The sequence below is a fragment of the Phasianus colchicus genome, chromosome 11, assembly GCF_987193195.1.
Source record: "Phasianus colchicus chromosome 11, bPhaCol1.hap1.1, whole genome shotgun sequence".
Classification (NCBI taxonomy): domain Eukaryota; kingdom Metazoa; phylum Chordata; class Aves; order Galliformes; family Phasianidae; genus Phasianus; species Phasianus colchicus.
This window is the reverse complement of record NC_143446.1, coordinates 4,122,164-4,137,792: the sequence shown is the minus strand read 5'-3', so window position 1 is coordinate 4,137,792 and position 15,629 is coordinate 4,122,164. Positions and strand designations below refer to the sequence as shown.

At 67.3% G+C, this 15,629-nt stretch overlaps 5 protein-coding genes across 9 annotated transcripts; 4 read left to right on the top strand and 1 right to left on the bottom strand.

Annotated features, from left to right (window-relative positions):
- Positions 1-375: 375 nt before the first annotated feature.
- Positions 376-2,114, top strand: NAA80 (N-alpha-acetyltransferase 80, NatH catalytic subunit). Of its 3 annotated transcripts, none has more exons than XM_031611658.2 (2): positions 376-732; positions 1,194-2,114. In XM_031611658.2, the coding sequence occupies exons 1-2, from the start codon at positions 687-689 to the stop codon at positions 1,898-1,900; spliced, it is 753 nt and encodes a 250-aa protein (XP_031467518.2). In that variant the 5' UTR covers positions 376-686; the 3' UTR covers positions 1,901-2,114. The 3 variants fall into 3 exon arrangements, with proteins under 3 accessions (XP_031467518.2, XP_090004149.1, XP_090004148.1); XM_090148023.1 differs by lacking the exon at positions 376-732 and adding an exon at positions 739-946; XM_090148022.1 differs by lacking the exon at positions 376-732 and adding an exon at positions 754-813.
- A 123-nt stretch (positions 2,115-2,237) lies between these two features.
- HYAL3 (hyaluronidase 3) lies at positions 2,238-3,864 on the top strand. Of its 2 annotated transcripts, XM_031611657.2 has the most exons (3): positions 2,256-3,251; positions 3,321-3,410; positions 3,504-3,864. In XM_031611657.2, the coding sequence occupies exons 1-3, from the start codon at positions 2,385-2,387 to the stop codon at positions 3,840-3,842; spliced, it is 1,296 nt and encodes a 431-aa protein (XP_031467517.2). In that variant the 5' UTR covers positions 2,256-2,384; the 3' UTR covers positions 3,843-3,864. The 2 variants fall into 2 exon arrangements, with proteins under 2 accessions (XP_031467516.2, XP_031467517.2); XM_031611656.2 differs by having other exon boundaries at positions 2,238-3,410; positions 3,504-3,860.
- Positions 3,865-4,191: 327 nt separating this feature from the next.
- LSMEM2 (leucine rich single-pass membrane protein 2) lies at positions 4,192-6,239 on the top strand. Of its 2 annotated transcripts, XM_090148024.1 has the most exons (4): positions 4,192-4,286; positions 5,207-5,347; positions 5,425-5,613; positions 5,702-6,239. In XM_090148024.1, the coding sequence occupies exons 1-4, from the start codon at positions 4,265-4,267 to the stop codon at positions 5,827-5,829; spliced, it is 480 nt and encodes a 159-aa protein (XP_090004150.1). In that variant the 5' UTR covers positions 4,192-4,264; the 3' UTR covers positions 5,830-6,239. The 2 variants fall into 2 exon arrangements, with proteins under 2 accessions (XP_090004150.1, XP_031467519.2); XM_031611659.2 differs by lacking the exon at positions 4,192-4,286 and having other exon boundaries at positions 5,176-5,347.
- An 861-nt stretch (positions 6,240-7,100) lies between these two features.
- Positions 7,101-9,430, top strand: LOC116241048 (2'-5'-oligoadenylate synthase 1-like). The gene is made up of 6 exons (XM_031611655.2): positions 7,101-7,578; positions 7,659-7,950; positions 8,050-8,225; positions 8,314-8,552; positions 8,630-8,765; positions 8,845-9,430. The coding sequence occupies exons 1-6, from the start codon at positions 7,414-7,416 to the stop codon at positions 9,364-9,366; spliced, it is 1,530 nt and encodes a 509-aa protein (XP_031467515.2). The 5' UTR covers positions 7,101-7,413; the 3' UTR covers positions 9,367-9,430.
- A 411-nt stretch (positions 9,431-9,841) lies between these two features.
- SEMA3B (semaphorin 3B) lies at positions 9,842-14,421 on the bottom strand. The gene is made up of 18 exons (XM_031611696.2): positions 14,378-14,421; positions 13,862-13,985; positions 13,180-13,337; positions 13,012-13,074; positions 12,820-12,939; positions 12,656-12,749; positions 12,451-12,570; positions 12,224-12,369; positions 12,036-12,150; positions 11,899-11,968; positions 11,689-11,833; positions 11,402-11,621; positions 11,236-11,327; positions 11,123-11,164; positions 10,890-11,047; positions 10,762-10,817; positions 10,549-10,688; positions 9,842-10,480 (listed from the first exon to the last, which is right to left on the bottom strand). The coding sequence occupies exons 2-18, from the start codon at positions 13,956-13,958 to the stop codon at positions 10,094-10,096; spliced, it is 2,223 nt and encodes a 740-aa protein (XP_031467556.2). The 5' UTR covers positions 13,959-13,985; positions 14,378-14,421; the 3' UTR covers positions 9,842-10,093.
- Positions 14,422-15,629: the final 1,208 nt, after the last annotated feature.

Here is a 15,629-nt window from a genome sequence, read left to right as displayed (position 1 = left end):
AAATAAATAAATAAAGCAAGTGGCTCTTTTTTTTTTTTTTTTTTTTTTTTTTTAAGCTAAAACCAGCCCTTTGAGGGATGGTAGGATTATTCTGTGACCAGTTAATGAAGTCATGATGGGGCCCAAAGCCACTTGGCCCATAGCCCCTCCAGCTCTGTTGTGAGTGCTGCCCCCGGAGCCGGGGCTGGGATGAACTTTGCTTTTGCTGGAAAGAAGCACAAAATGGTTTGGCAGAGGATGGGGGATGGCCATTTCCATGAGCACATCCCGGTCATCCTTCCCTCTGCTCTGCTGCTGTCCCCATGGTCCTTCACCACTCCCCTTGCGGGCTGTGATGGCAGCACACCGCACACCACAGAAGGGCAGGCTGGAAAACTGAATCCCTTTTTGAGGTTTGTGTGGACAAAAGCACCGTGAAGATGGCTGCAACACAAGAGAAGGACAACTGGAGCAGGGAATGGTGCCTTAGGCTCCCCGTGCTGCTGGGAGCAGGCACTCCGCACTGCCCACTCTAACCCTACCCCAGCCCCTCACCCTAACGCTAAAACTCACCCTAACCCTCACCCTAACCCCCACCCTCCTCCTCGGCGCTCAGAACTACATGGGAACTTTCTACGCGCGCGCCCTCCGTCCACCAGGGGGCGCTGTGTGCGTGGTAGGGGGGCGCTCGTGCGCGGGGCGGGGCGATGGGCGGGGCGCGGACCGGACCCGCGCGGGACGGAGCGGCGGAGGGTGAGCGGCGGGGCCGCGCCGCGCCGGGAGGGCGGTGGAGCGCGGGGCGGCGCCGGGGGATGGCGGTGGTTGTGCAGTGCGGTGCGGGCTGGACCGGCCGTGGGGCTGCGGGGAGGAGAGCGGAGAGTGCGGGGCGGGTTGCTCAATCCACGGGCCGTTAGCAGCGGGGTTCCTCTTTGAGTGCGGCTTCTCCTTCGAACGGCGGCGGTGGGAGGTGGGGCTCAACGAGTGCCTAAGGATGCACGATGGAACGGCACGACATGGCACCGCACGGTTTAGCACGGCACGGCACGGCACCGCACGGTTTAGCACGGCACGGCACGGCACCGCACGGTTTAGCACGGCACGGCATGGCTGTCACTTTGCTGGCCAGGAAGCTGCTACTGCGCTGTGCCCGTTGGAGCGATGGTAGTGACATCCCAGCACAGGTGCTGAGCTATTACTTCTCGCTCTCCCTGCAGTGAGAAGAATGAGCCCCGTGCCGGAGGAGCTCAGCCTGGTGCCCCTGCATCAGCACCCCGAGCTGCTGGAGGCCTGTGCCGAGCTGCTGGCCGAGGAGTGGGGCAAGAGCCGGGCGCTGCGGCTGCATGCTCTGCAGCGCTCCTCTGACGCCTTCCCCACCTGCCTGGCACTGCTGCGGGCACCAGCCCCTGCCGAGCCCGCCTGCCCCCGTTGCCTGGTGGGACACGTCCGGCTGTCGCGTGTGGCTGGGCAGCCTCATGGCCTCTTTGTGGAGAGCGTGGTGGTGGCACGGGCACTGCGGGGCAGAGGCTATGGGCGGCAGCTGATGGAGGCCACCGAGCGTTACGCCCGGACCCGCGGCTTCCGCTGCCTGCACCTCAGCACTCATGACAAGCAGCAGTTCTATGCCCACCTGGGCTTCGTCCCGGCTGAGCCGGTGCAGATCGTGCCCTTTCTCAGCCCTGCCATGCCTGCTGCGGCGCTGCGGGCCTTCGCTGTACCTCCCAGCCCCGCTGCTACCGCCCCGGTGGTGCCTGCAGCCCCACAGCCCCCCCCGCCGCCTCCCGCTATCCCCCCCCCACCTCCTCTGCCACCCTCATTCCGAGCAGGGGGAGGCCCAGCTGAGGATGGTGGGCAGAGCCCGCAGGAGAGCCCCCACCGTGATACCAGGGGGCTGCCCATCTTTTGGATGAAGAAGGACATCTGAGGTCGCTGGGTGCAGCTGGTGATTAAAAGCGAGCGCGGGCAGAGTGCCTGGTGCTGTTCTTCTGGGCCAGCTCCGATCCCCAGCCCTGGGGTTGAGGAGAATGGGGTCAAGGGAAAGGGTGGCCATGCCCCAGCCACAGACCTGGCTGCTGCTGTGAGAGGCCCCAGAATGGGAGCGGGAAGGTCAGGGAAGCGTCCGGCCCTGAGCAGGGATCAGTGCTGCCTTTGCTGTGTCATGCGGCCACCTAATCCCCAGCTGGCGGCGGGCACAGGGCAGCAGCACGCAGCCCTCCTCCCCTTACCCGTGTGTGACGGGCCTGGGGCTCAACCCTGCCACCAAATGGGGACAAAGTGGCCACAGTGCCCCTGCTCAGAGCCGGGCTGGGAGGAGGGTCACTGAGGCACCGGGCAGGACGCGGCTCTGGGCTCTGCGGGATTTTGGGTGCCCACCCACTGCTCTCTCCCCACAGGCAGTGCCCCTGGGCATGGGGCCGGTGCTGGCGCTGTGGGCCTGGTTGGTGCTGGGGACCGCCGGTGGGGAGAGCTCTGTGCCCACAGCCCTGGCAGGCGGGCAGCCCTTCACCGTGCTCTGGAACATCCCCAGTGGCCGCTGCCAGCGCCGCTTCGGCATAGGGCTGCCCCTGGCCGACTACGGCATCGTGGAGAACCAGGGTGGCCGCTTTGCAGGGCAGAACATCACCATCTTCTACAAGAACAAGTTTGGGCTGTACCCCTACATCTCCCCGCAGGGTGTCCCGCACAACGGGGGCATCCCGCAGCGGGCACCGCTCCAGGCCCACCTGGCACAGGTTGCGGGCGACGTGCGGCTGCATCTGCGCCCCACGTTCAGCGGCCTGGCTGTGGTGGACTGGGAGGAGTGGCGGCCGCTGTGGGCCCAGAACTGGGGGCCGAAGCGCATCTACCAGCTGGCCTCGCAGCGATGGGCACAGAAGCGGGGCTGGGGGCGGCGGCAGGCCCGGCGGGCCTTTGAGCAGGCAGCGCGGGCGCTGATGGAGCAGACGCTGCTGCTGGGTCGCAGCCTGCGCCCGGCGGGACTCTGGGGCTTCTACCGCTTCCCCGACTGCTTCAATAGCAACTGGGCCAAGGTGGACAACTACACAGGGCGCTGCCAGCCGGCCGAAGTGCGGCGCAACGACCGCCTGAGCTGGCTGTGGGCCGCCTCGGCCGCACTCTACCCCAGCATCTACCTGCCGCCGCTGCTGCCGCCCGGCCTGCGCCGTCGCTATGTGCACCACCGGCTGTGTGAGGCCCTGCGCCTGGCCGCCGGCCGCCTGCCCGTCATGGCCTACTCACGGCTCTCCTACCGCCGCTCACCCCGCTTCCTGGAGCCGGTAAGGCCGGGGGATGGTGCTTGGTGTCCTGGCGTGTCCACCCGGCCACACGGCCCCCTGTCCTTGCAGGCTGACCTGGAGCACACCATCGGGGAGAGTGCGGCACTGGGGACGGCCGGACTGGTGCTGTGGGGCGACATGTCGTACTCCCAGTCGGCTGTGAGTGTGGCCACCAGAGCCGGACACTGACAGGCTCAGCAGGTGCCTCGGGTTGCCCCGCACGGCCGCTCCTCATGGCTGCCTCCCCCCCAGGAGAGCTGCAGCAGCCTTCGCCACTACCTCGTGTCCACCTTGGGGCCATACGTGGCCAATGTGACAGCAGCTGCACGAGCGTGCAGCTTGGAGCAGTGCCACGGTCATGGGCGCTGTGTGCGGCGGCAGCCCCAGGAGCTGAGCATCCTGCTGCACCTGGGTGTGGGCTCCTGGGCACCCTTCCGCTGCCACTGCTACCACGGCTGGGCTGGCCAGGACTGCATGCAGCCGGAGCTGCAGAGCCCCGCCGCCTGCCCCGCGCCCACCCATGGCCTCTATGGGCACCACAGCCCCCAGACCCCTGACACCTGCCCACGGCGCAGCAGCTGGGGCTGGTGAGCAGAGCTGGGGGCTGCTGTGCCAGCACCGGTTTGTCCCGTCTCATTAATTTAAATAAACCATCCTGCTGCAGCTACATGGTCCTCATGGGCAAAGCTGGGGGGAGGTTTGAGGTCAGGTACACAAGGAACCTCTGCTATGGCTTAGGAGGGAACAGATCCCTGCCTCAGTTTCCCTATCTCAGCTGTGCCCCGTGCCCATGGAAGGGTGCATGAAGGACCCTGAGCTCTGCCCTCCCTCCGCCACGTTGGCACCATGCTGCCTGCGGCTGCTGGGCCCCCCTCTCCATGGCTATTTTTATCCCCCCAAACACATTTCATCCTGTCCTATTTTAAGCTGAGCAGTTGGCGCACCAGGAGCCCAGTGCCCAGTTCCTGGGGGCCCCAGATTGCCTGGCTGCCCAGGGGAGCGGGGCCGGGGACATGCCCAGGGAGGCTGCAGAAGGTAGGCTGGCAGCAGCAAGGGGTGTGGGTCCCTGGCACCAGGGGCAGCTGTGCCACTGGGGCTGCTCAATGGCAATGGCCAAATGCTGCCCACCCCACAGGGATGCCAGCCCAGGGAGGGAAGGGGTGCGGAGCGCTGCGGGACGGAGGGGACAGCAGCTGGCACAGCATAGCAGGCTGCAGAGGGGCAGGCGGTGGGGGCAGCCTGCAGTGAGGGGTTTGGCCCACAATGCCTGCAGGGTGCATTGGAGGGCCTGGGAGCCCCTAACCCTAAAGGGTGCTGACCTGGTGCACACTGGCCTCTTGGAGCCCTGTGGCCCCAGCACAGCACCAGCCTGACCCTGGGTGCGGGCACAAGGCCATCAGCCCTGCCCACTGTTCACAACCGTGCAAACGCCATGAAAACATCCCCTCGCTCTGCCCTAGCTGCTTCCTGAAACTGAGCAGGCTGGAGCCCTGCATGCTGCTCTCCCCATCCTCTGGGCATATAGCACCGCAGCACAGGGCAGCCTCTGGGCCAGCATGGGACCCACTCCTCCCTCTGTGCACCCCGAGCTCTCCAGCGCAGTGCCGTGGATACTGCTACCACAGGTGACAGCCAGGGGCTGCTTGCACCCACAGGCTCGAGGTGGTCCCAGATATTCTGGGGCAGGAGCACTTTCCCACCCTGTGTGACTGCCAGCTGCACTAACAAGGCTCTGGGAGTGCAGCCACAAGGCTCCTGCTAACTGCTTTGATGACAGCGAGTGGCGGCTGGGGGATGGCCAGCACTGGTCTGGCCCCACTTTGCAAGCAGCAGTCCTGTGCACTAGGTTGACACCAGGGCAGGCATTGCTCCTGGAAGTGGTCATTGTGGCTGGGGGCCTCCGGTCACCTCAGGGGTACCTGAGATGCATTCACCCCTTTCCTTGCTCCCCACAGACGGTGTGGGAAGAGCAGAGGGCACCGTGCCAGCAGAGCCCGCTGACTCCGATGGAATGGACCCCGGAGCCATCAGCCTGCACCCCGTGGCATCCATTAGTGACCTGCATTGGGCCTCGGCTGGGCACAAGGGCACAGAAGGTGACAAGAACAGGGCGAGGGGCTGTGGAACAGGGGGCTGAGGGCAGGCGCTGACCCCCTTCTCCCTGCCACTGCAGGAAATGGCCCGACTCCATCCAGCACCCGGCTGCACCGTGAGCCCTGCAGTCCCCCACACCTGCCCACGCTGCGCCCCGTGCCGCCTCCCACCACCTGCCCCTGCCCCGGGCACCCCTTCTTCCTCGCCCTGCTGGGCTTCCTGGCTCTGGCCAGCCTGGTCCTGGCCACGCTGGCCATCTACCTGAGCGGTACGTGGCTGTGGGCAGGGTGGTGGGAGGTGGCAGTGTCTGAGGGCAGCCGACAGCCGGTCCTCACCACGCTCCATGCTCTCCACAGTGCTGCAGAGCCAGTCGGTGCAGGCGCTGGCCCAGTGGCTGGAAAGCCAGGAGGACGCCATGCGCCAGCTGCGGGCGGCCAGCAGGCAGCTCTGGGCTCACCTCAATGCCAGCGCCCAGCGCCGCTGAGCCGCCCCACGGAGCAGCCCCGTATGGATCGCCCCATCCCCGGGACGCACAGGGGCAACCCTGGCCTCGCCAAGCACTGCCGGAGAAAGGGAAGGGCTGCGAGGATGGGCACCCGCCCCAGCAGGAGGCACCCTCCCATCACTTTATCATTACCTCCTGCCTTTGAGGCTTAGGAAGTCTCCACCACGACCACGTTCCCAGGTGCCTGCTGCTGCTCCCCCAGCACACGGCGGTGCCAGGATGGCCCTGGGAGGCACAGAGCACCGAGGTCGGCCCTGTGGACTGTGCCACGTTTGGGCAGCCAGGGGCCATAGCAGATAGCTGGCATGGCACAGAGTGCGATGGCACCCTTTGCCTCTCCTGTTATCCTACTTTTGGTTAAAAAAATAAAAACGAGGGGGCAGCTCCCAGTGAGGCAGCCCCAGGCATTAAATACTCCGCTGTACATATGTGCTGTTGGTAGACAATGTTCTTAGCTGGGCACAAGGCAGCTCTGTCTTGATGGCATGAGTCCTCCTGCCAAGTCCTCCTTCCTGTCCCCATCCTCGTTCCCATCCTTGTCCCATCTCTAACTCCATTCCTGTCCCCTTCAATGACTCATCCCTGCCCCATCCCTGTTGTACCCACATTTACCCCCAGCTCTGGCACTGTCCCTGTTCTGTCTCTGTCCCCATTCCTGTCTGCACTCTGTGCCCAGCTCCATCCTATTCCTGCCCATTTCTGTCCTCATCCCACAGTGCCTCATCCCTGCCCCACCCCTGTCCCACCCATGTACCCATCCCCATGTCCAGCTGTGTCCCCAACTCCATCCCACCCCTACCCCATCCCCAGCTCCATCCATGCCCCATCTCTGTACCCCTATTTCTCAGCTCTGTCCCCAACCATTCCACTTCTGTCCCCATTCCTGTCCCTATCCCATTTCTGTCCCTATCTCAATTTCTATTCTGTCTCCATCTGTTTCATTTTCGTTCATGTTCCCATCCCATTGTTGTCTCCATCCCTGTCCCCATTTTTGTCCCTATCCCCATCCTTGTTACACTTTTGTCCCCATCCCTGTCCCGTCTCTGTCTCCATCCCTGTCCCATCTCTGTCCCCATCCCTTTCCCCATCCCTTTCCCCATTCCTATCCCCATCCCTGTCCCCTTCCCGCACCCCCCACCCGTCGATGTCGCTGTTGCTTTTCCCCGCCCATTCCCCGCACTTTCGTTTCCAGCGGCCGCTCTCGGCATCAGAACCGAAACTGACGCAGAACCGAAACCGGCTCCAGAACCGAAACCGAAAGGGCGGCCGCCGAGTCACCGTCCCGGCGGTCCCAGCGGGGCTGCGGGGACACGTTCGGTGCCCCGTGCCGGCTGCGGGGTGACCGCATCTCGGAGTCCTGGGAGATGGGGACCATCGTCCCCAAAGCGGCGGCAGCGCGAGGAGCTCCCCGGGGTGCCATGGGGAAATAGCGGGGGAGGGCGAGAAAGGGGAGGGGCCGAGGGGCGGGACCACCCGGCTGGGGGCGGAGGCCGCAGGGTTTAAAGCTGCGCGGGCGGCGTCGGAGCGCAGTGAAGCGGTAGGGAGTTGAGCGTGAGGTTGGCGATGGGGCTGGAGAACGTGAGCCAGAGCCAGCTGGACGGATGGGTGGCCGCCCACCTGCAGCCCAGCCCGGAATTCAGCGCGGCGGTGAAGCAGACGGTGAAGGACATCTGCGACTTCCTCAAGGAGCGCTGCTTCGAGGGCATCAGAGTCCTCAAGACCGTCAAGGTGCCCGCAGCCCCCCGCCGCCCTACACCTCGGGGTGGGCGTCGGGGGCTGGGGGCTGAGCCGGTGCCGTGTCCCCGCAGGGCGGCTCGGCGGGGAAGGGCACGGCGCTGCGCAACAACTCGGATGCCGACGTGGTGCTCTTCGTCAACTGCTTCTCCAGCTACCAGGAGCAGGAGGAGCAGCGGCGCCACATCCTCACCATCATCGAGAGGCGGCTCTATGAGTGCCCACCGGCGTCGTCCAATATCAAAATTGGCACTCCGTGCTACAAGGACAGTCGGGACAGACCGCGCTCCCTCAGCCTCACCCTCTCCTCCAACACCTCCGGCGAGTCCATCGACGTCGACATCCTGCCTGCCTACGATGTGCTGGGTAGGACAGGGCATGGGGTGGGATGGGGGGCTCAGGGTGGGGGGCATATGCTGGGCTGTGGGGTGAAGGATGGGGCTCGAGGTGCCTCTCACCCTACAGGGCAGGTGATTGAGGATACCCGCCCGAACCCCGAGGTCTATGTGAAGCTGTTGGCCACGCGCTGTGGCCCCGGCGATTTCTCCCCCAGCTTCACAGAACTGCAGAAGAACTTTGTGAAGTGGCGCCCCGCTAAGCTGAAGGACCTGCTGCGCCTGGTCAAGCACTGGTACAAGCAGGTGAGTGGGGGTTACTTGGCTGCTCTGTGCCCTCACAGGCACCTCAGGGCACCCTGCCCCACCAGCTGCCCATTTGTGTGCCCCCCAGGTGCTGAAGCCTCGGTACCCCAACGCTAAGCTGCCCCCCAAGTATGCACTGGAGCTGCTAACCATCTATGCCTGGGAGGAAGGCTCAGACAGGGAGGACTTCAGCATGGCCGAGGGCTTCTGCACTGTGCTGGAGCTGCTTGGCCGGCACCAGGACATCTGTATTTACTGGGAGAAGTACTATTCCCTGCAGGATGAGCAGATCGGTGCCTACCTGAAGAAGCAGCTGTGCCAGCCCCGGTAAGGAGCGTGTCCTCATCCTACTGCTCTGCTCCCGGGGCTGTGCCCTGATGGCAGGGCCCTCTCTTTGTCTGCAGGCCTGTCATCCTGGATCCTGCTGACCCCACTGGCATCCTGGGCCAAGACAAGAGCTGGGACTTGGTGGCCCAGGAGGCTGCCCGGAGCCGTTGGTCACTGCCCTGCATCAATACTGCCTGCTCCTGGAATGTGCAGGTAGGGCTGCCCACACAGCAGCACCGTGGTCCCGCCCATTCCCCTATGGCTATAACCCACCTACCATGTGTCCCCACAGCCTGCCCGATCTGTGATGGTGCAAGTGAAGCAGCTGCATGGCATCAGCCTGAGCAGGAAGATCAGACCCAGCACCAAAGTCTGGGAGCTGAAGGGAGAGATAGAGAAGGAGTGGGGCATCCCTCGCTACCAGCAGCGCCTGGCCCTGCAGCAGAACTCCAGCAACTGCCCCAGTGTGCTGCAGGATGGGGACAGCCTGGCCACCCACGGCCTCTTCTACGACATCACGTTGCTGCTGCTGCACACGGAGCCCCAGGAGATGGATGTCCTGGTGAAGGACAGCAACAACAAGACCACAGTCTACACCGTACGGCCCACCGACACCGTGCGGCAGCTGAAGCAGCAGATCTGTGCACGGCAGGGTCTGTCTGTGGAGCAGCAGCGTCTGACCTATGAGACCAAGGAGCTGGAGAACCACCACAAGCTGGAGCACTATGGCGTGCAGCCCCGCAGCACCATCTACCTGCTGCTGCGGCTACGGGGTGGTGGGGGACCTCGGCCCCGATGGTTTGTGCCAGCCTGAGCTACCCTAACCCCCAGCCTGCAGCCCTGCCTCATCCCCCTGGGAATAAAACCTGTGAAACATTCTCGTGCTGCTGGGGGTGTGGGGTGGGACGGGGGCGTCTGAACACCAGGGAGCAGGGAGACAGCGGATGTCCCCCGCTCTGGGATGCTATTGCCTTGGGGCAAAGAAACAGTTCCTGTGGAATCCCCCGCGGTCCAGTAAGGGGGGGGGCAGCAATGGGACAGAGGGCGGAACCCGGTCCCTGTGCCAGCTGGGGGTGATGATGCCATTGTGGGGGGCCCAGTGCTGTGCCCGCAGCGCCAGGACCCGGGCTGGGTGCGGGGCTGGGCTGGCGTCATCGCCAGGGCTGAGCTGAGCCGGGGAACTGCTGAGCTCGGGTTTCGGTTTTGCAGGAAACGAAAGTGTAGCTGAGGGGCGGGGAGAAGCGCCCGGCATCATACAGGATGAGGGGGGGGGGGGGGGGAACGCTCCGGGCTGGGCACACACCGCTGGGCCGGGCCCCGTGCTGCCTCCTCTGTTTTATTGAGCTCCATCAGTACAGCCCCAGGGGGACGGCCCCCTCCCACCCGAGCCCACCCCCGCCCGAGCCCCGGGACCCCTTCGCTGTGCGGGGCCGCCCCCCACCATTCCCAGCCGTCAATAAATACACCGCCCCCCCGCCCCGCGCCTCCAGCCGAACCGGGGGGGCCGCTCCCGGCCCGCTGCGCGCAGCCCCGGGGGGGCTTCACCGGGCAGAGGCGCTGCGGGGCCCGCGCTCGGCTCTCGGCCCGCCCCGGGTACGGCGGCGTCGGGCGGCCCGCGACTCCGCACCGCGCTCCGACTCCGTCCCGCCCCGCCGCCGCGCGGGGGGCCCGGCCGGGGCGGGAGGGGGGGGCCGCAACCGCCCGCAGGCCGCCTCGGGCCGCTCGAGCAGCTGCAGGAAGTCCCGGTACCAGGGAGCGCGGCCCCCGGGGGCGGCGGCGGCGCCGAGGACGCCCAGCGCCAGGCGCAGCACGGGCTGCGTGAAGCCCTGCTCGGTGGCCCGGCACACGTAGAGCCCGGCGTCGTGCCGCTGCACGCTGCGCAGGAGCAGCCCCCGCTCCGTCCGCACCACCCGCTCGTCCGGCTGCACCTGCGGCCGGGTAGGCGGTCAGGGTACGGGGATGGGAGCGATCCCCCGCCCCGCTGCGCGGCCCCTACCTCGCTCTGGGGAGCGTCGGGACCGCGCTGGTACGTCCACGAGACGCGGGCGCGCAGCGAGCGGGGCACGCACTCCAGGAAAGCGCTGCTGCCCTCCACCCCGTACAGCTGCCGCTGGGGCACGCGGCCCTGAGATGGCTCTGCGGGACGAGACCCCGCGTCCGTCGTCGCCCCGCTGCGGGCGCGGCATCCGCGCCCCACTGCCCCACGCACCTTCGGAGCACAGCAGGTTGGGATCCCCGTTGCGGACGTCCTGCCGGCGGGAGCGCCTGCGGAGAGGCGTGGGCTGAGCTGCACGGCGCGCCCTCGTCCCCGGGGTGCGGGGTCCCAGCACGACGTACCTCTTGGTGCTGGGCACGAAGCGGGTGCAGGCGGTGCCGTCCCAGGCGCAGTACGGGTCCCGTGCCAGGCAGCACTCGGCGCACGCCTTGCCATAGGCGCCGCAGCGGTGCAGAGGCAGCTGGGCCACGGCGGTGGCTGAGCCGGCGTAGAGCTGTTGCTGCAGGGAGAGGAGGCTCAGCACCCCTGCGATGGGGCCCGTGAGTCCGGCAGGGCTCAGCCCCTTCCTCCTTACCCGCTTGGAGGAGAGCTGCAGGCTGGTGATGGGGGACGCGTCCTGCAGGAGAGCAAGGGCAGCAGTTATAGACGGGGCACAGGAGGTGTGCAGCCCCCAGCACAGGGACCCACCTGGAAGACCTGCAGCTCCTCCAGCAGCAGCGGCTCCATGCCGTGCCAGCTCTGCTGTGGTGCCGAGACCACCTTCAGCACAGTGCCCACATCTGCAGGGAGGATGGTGAGTGGGGGGCCTAGGGATAGCTCCAGCCCTCAGCCCCTGAGCGAGGGTGCCACGTGCCTGTGCCAATGAAGAGGACGTCGTAGTGGCCATCGGCGGCAGCCACGCGGTCGACGGCGATGCGGGTGAAGGTGTGGGGCACGCCAGCTTGCAGGAAGAGGGGCCGCTGGCCATGGGGCAGCACCGGGTTGTACATCAGTGGGTGGTGCCGGGCAAACTGGATCACCTCATCCGGGAAGTCCTTGGTGGAGCTGAAGGTGCCGAAGGTTCTGCTGGGGCACTGCGGGAGGCAGAGCTGGATCAGCAGGGTTTCTATATCCCCCAGCAGCCCAAGCCACACCACGTACCATGCCCGGGCGGGGGTACGGCACGCGTGCCTGGTAAGGCACCCACTGGTAGTTGGGGCCCTCCTTGTGCGCAAAGGGGCCCAGGAACGCCCGGCGGATGTCGGCCATGGTGTAGACACAGACGGCCGAGCCCTGGAAGATGGAGCTGGGGAGAGAAATGGGGCATGAGGATCAGCACGTGGCACACACAGAGTGCACGACGGCCGTTACCTGGAGGTGGAGAAGGTGGCATAGACCAAGGGGTTGCGCTTGTCCCTCGTCTGCAGCAGGAAGACGTCACCTGTGGGCAGGGGAAGCATCAGTGCAGTCCCTCCGGGCACCACCCAGCCATCCCAGTGGGCACTCACGGAGCTCATCAAAGTGCGTGTCGGCGCCATCGGTGCCGGGCACGGCGCACACCAGGCGCGCCTTGAGGAACGTCGTCCACTTGTTCACCAGGCTGCGCTGCCCACCCACGTCGTTCTGTGGGGCGAGGGGCGGCCGCTGAGGGGTGGCACCACGGCCCCATGGCCCCGCTGCGGCTGCCCGCACCCACCCTGCAGATCTGGCCGATGCGACTGATGCTGGCCTTGCCCAATCCCTGCTGCCGCTCCACCGCCATCTCGCGGAAGAAGAAGTAGATTTTGTCATCGTCGGGGTTCTCGCTCTCCGGCACCCAAAAAACATCCACGAACTTGGGCTCTGGGAATGGATGGGTGGCACATTCAGAGCCTGTGGGCACCCACGGGGACCCGCCGGGCGCAGACACCCCCCGGCACTGACCGTTGAGCCAGCGGGAGTCGTGCTGCTCCGTGCGGACAGACGGGCGGGAGCCCATGCTGCGGAAGATGGTGAAGTCGCGCCCCATCAGATCGGTGGCCACTCCTGAGTAGAGCTCCTCACCTGGTGGGTACCAAGGCAAGGGTCATCGGGAGCCAATCTGTCAACCCCTACCAGAGCCCCGGGAATGCCCTTGCTGCCCTCCTACCCACGAGAACGGAGGCGGCTGCGTGCCGGGGGTCGTAGGGGCTCTTCCCTTTGCCATCCTCAGCGCGCCGCGCATCCAGCTTGAAGATGTGGTCCTGGGAGAGTGGGGTCAGTGCCGGCAGTGCCGTGTCACACCGCGCTGCACCATGGCACCCCACATCTCACCTCGGTGTGCTGGCCCACCTCCACAAAGGCGCAGGTGGGGTGGAAGGCGCCGGTGCCGCAGGCGTACAGGTGGGTCCGGTTGTAGGCGTGCAGGATCTTCACGAAGTTCATGCACTCGGCCTGGTGGTGCAGGGTGGTACCGAGCCCTCTCTGCAGCCCCCACCCTGCCCGCCCGCCCCATCCTGCACGCACTGTGATGTCCTTGCCGGCCCAATTGCACTCCTCCCTCCACTCCACCAGAGCCGGCCAGTAGATCTGTGGATGGGAAGGAAAGGTGGCATCCCCCACTCCCAGCCAGGGGCACCAAACCCAAACATCACACCACGGGATGCCACCCCCACCTCTACCCGCCTCCTTTACCTTCCTGTCCCGCTGGCTGATGTTGTCCAGGCTCAGTGACAGCAGGTGGTTCTTGGCGCCCACGAAGAGGCGGCCGCGCTCCTCATCCAGCAGCAGGGCCTCGTAGCAGCACGAGCGCTCCAGCTGGAAGAGTCGCAGCCCGTGGCGGGCCCGCAGCTCTGCAGGGCCGGGCCACTCTGCTCAGCCCTGCCCAACACAGCCCCGCCACGGACGGATCCCCAGGGCGCGCTCCCATCCCGATGCCCCCGACCCCATTCCTGGGAGCCCGGACCCCATTCCTCGGTGCAGCGAGGGCTGAGAGCCGAGCCCCAGCGCCGTGCGTGACCGACCCCGAGGTGCTTGGGCAGGGACCGCAACCCCCCACCGTCCCATCCCCTCCCCCAGACCCGTCCCACCGGCTCTCCCGGCCCGGCCGCCCCCGCAGCGGCCCACCATGCCACCATCCATCTCGCTCAGCGGGCGGCCGGGGGGAGAAAGAGCCTTTTCTCTGCCCTGCCGAGCTAATCCCTCGCGGTGGGAACAAACGGCTCTTTGTGGCGGCTGCGGGCCGGGACCCCGTACCCACGGCCGAGGGCAGCGGGACGGTGCCCCGCTCGGCGCCCGGCGCCGAGAGCCACGGAGCCGCGGCACGGAGTTGCACCTGCAGCGCGCATTCCCCCCGCCCGCCCCGCCGCACACTCACCCGGGAAGGACAGCCGGAGGCGCGGGGTGGCGGCAGGTGCGGGGCAGCGGGCGGCGGGCAGCAGCAGGAGCAGCAGCAGGAGCGGCGGGCGGCTCATGGCCGGGGCTGGATCGCGGCCCCCGGGCTGCAGGCAGAGCGCGGGGGGACGTCAGCTCCGGTTACGGCCCCCCGCCCGCGGCCCCGCTTCGGGCTGGCAGCGCTGCCCCGCATCGGGCACGGAGGGGACGGCTCGCCGTGTGCCATCGGGGGCGCGAGGACGGAATCCGCCGCGTTCTCCGCCGTTAAGCCTTCCTTCATCCCCATCGCTACGCCCCGCACGCAGCGCCCTGCCCCGCGCTGGGTGAACGCCGCACGGGCTGCATGCCGCGCACCGCGCCCGCTGCGGGCCGGGCCGAGCGGCGGCCCCGCCGACATCGGGAAGGGCGATCCCCGGCCCCGCCGCGCTCGGTGCCCCCCGCCGTCCCGCGGAGCCTCCGCTGCCGCCTCGCGTCCCGCACCCCGTCCCGCGGCACCCACCTGGGCTCGGCGCGGCTCGGCCCGGTCCCGCACGGCCCCGCCCCGCCCCGCGGCAGCGCGGGAGGGCGGCGGGGCGGCCCCGGCGGGGCGGGGCGGGGCTGGGCGGCGGGGGGCGGCCCGGGGGGACACGAGCGTGCAGACACGTGCAAACACGCGCAGGCACGCGGCCACCTGCGAGCACCTGCAGACACACCTGCGAGCGCACGCACACGTGTACAAGCGTGACCGCACGCTCGCACACGCAAGTGCGCGAGTGCACCCGTGCAAACGCAAACACGCACGTGCAAAGGCAGGCTTGGGCAGGGGCCGCACAGTGCAGGCAAGTGCACGTGCACACCCGTAAGTAAACAAGTGCAAATGGATGCACACACCTGTACACAACGTGCAAATGCACACGCACCGCACCCGCTGCCACACGCACGCCTTGCACCGGCGCACAGAGCACAGATGCAGCCCTCGTTGCTCACCAACGCACGCCGTGCCCTCACACGCATTGTGTGTGTGCACCGATGCACGCACGCTCTGCCCACGCGGCCGTCTGACACACGCACAGCTGCCGTGCCTTCCACCTCCCTCCACGTGCCGCCGCACCCAGCGCCACCGCCCCGAACGCCCGCCGTGCCACGGCCGTGCCACCCCGGTGCCACCCGCTGGGCACACCCAGGGGCAGCTGCGGGCTCGAGGGCCCGGGGGGGTGCGGGGGGGGACCGCGCTCAGCTGCAGCCCAGATGTCTGGCGCGGGCCCAGGCTGCAGCAAACAAAATTCCTGCGCTGCCTCCCATTTTCCAGCCGCTGCTGCCAAGAATAGCAAGTGCCGAGAGGTGCCGGCAGCGGCTGTGCAGGGGGGGCCGTGGAGGGACGCTGCCAGGGCCACCCCGCTCTCGTCCCGCTGGCAGCGGGTGGGTGCTGGCCGCGCTCCATGAGGACGAGGACGCTGCGTCACGGGTTGCTGCGTTGCAAGACTTTGCCCGAGGCGCTGCGGGACGAGAGGCAGGGCCTGGCCGCGCTCAGCACGGCGTCCCCATCACCAGCTGTGGCGGTGGCGACGCACATCCATCCCCCGGGCATCCCCGTGCCGGTCCCAGGCCGGGGGTTGTCCCCTGCCTCCAGCTGCAGGACGTGGTGCGGTGGCAGCCCGCAGCCGGTGCCAGCAGCTCGGCGGGCCCCGCCAGCAGCGGCCCCACCTGCAGAAGCCATCAGGCGTCTCAGGGCCGCGGCCGTGTCCCGGAAAAACAGCGCCAGAGCTGCCAGG

Bases quoted from the DNA above. Each gene is read 5' to 3' on its own strand.
- LOC116241048 (XM_031611655.2), top strand. From the start codon at position 7,414: ATGGGGCTGGAGAACGTGAGCCAGAGCCAGCTGGACGGATGGGTGGCC. The intron at 8,553-8,629 runs GTAAGGAGCGTG...CTTTGTCTGCAG, and splicing joins AAGCAGCTGTGCCAGCCCCG to GCCTGTCATCCTGGATCCTG. The intron at 8,766-8,844 runs GTAGGGCTGCCC...GTGTCCCCACAG, and splicing joins CCTGCTCCTGGAATGTGCAG to CCTGCCCGATCTGTGATGGT.
- LSMEM2 (XM_031611659.2), top strand. From the start codon at position 5,176: ATGCATTCACCCCTTTCCTTGCTCCCCACAGACGGTGTGGGAAGAGCA. The intron at 5,348-5,424 runs GTGACAAGAACA...CTGCCACTGCAG, and splicing joins TGGGCACAAGGGCACAGAAG to GAAATGGCCCGACTCCATCC. The intron at 5,614-5,701 runs GTACGTGGCTGT...TGCTCTCCACAG, and splicing joins GCTGGCCATCTACCTGAGCG to TGCTGCAGAGCCAGTCGGTG.
- NAA80 (XM_031611658.2), top strand. From the start codon at position 687: ATGGGCGGGGCGCGGACCGGACCCGCGCGGGACGGAGCGGCGGAGG. The intron at 733-1,193 runs GTGAGCGGCGGG...CTCTCCCTGCAG, and splicing joins GCGGGACGGAGCGGCGGAGG to TGAGAAGAATGAGCCCCGTG.
- HYAL3 (XM_031611656.2), top strand. From the start codon at position 2,385: ATGGGGCCGGTGCTGGCGCTGTGGGCCTGGTTGGTGCTGGGGACCGCC. The intron at 3,411-3,503 runs GTGAGTGTGGCC...CCTCCCCCCCAG, and splicing joins TGTCGTACTCCCAGTCGGCT to GAGAGCTGCAGCAGCCTTCG.
- SEMA3B (XM_031611696.2), bottom strand. From the start codon at position 13,958: ATGAGCCGCCCGCCGCTCCTGCTGCTGCTCCTGCTGCTGCCCGCCGCC. The intron at 12,571-12,655 runs GTAGGAGGGCAG...GGTACCCACCAG, and splicing joins AGCCGCCTCCGTTCTCGTGG to GTGAGGAGCTCTACTCAGGA. The intron at 11,048-11,122 runs GTAAGGAGGAAG...CTCTCCCTGCAG, and splicing joins TGCAGCTCTCCTCCAAGCGG to CAACAGCTCTACGCCGGCTC.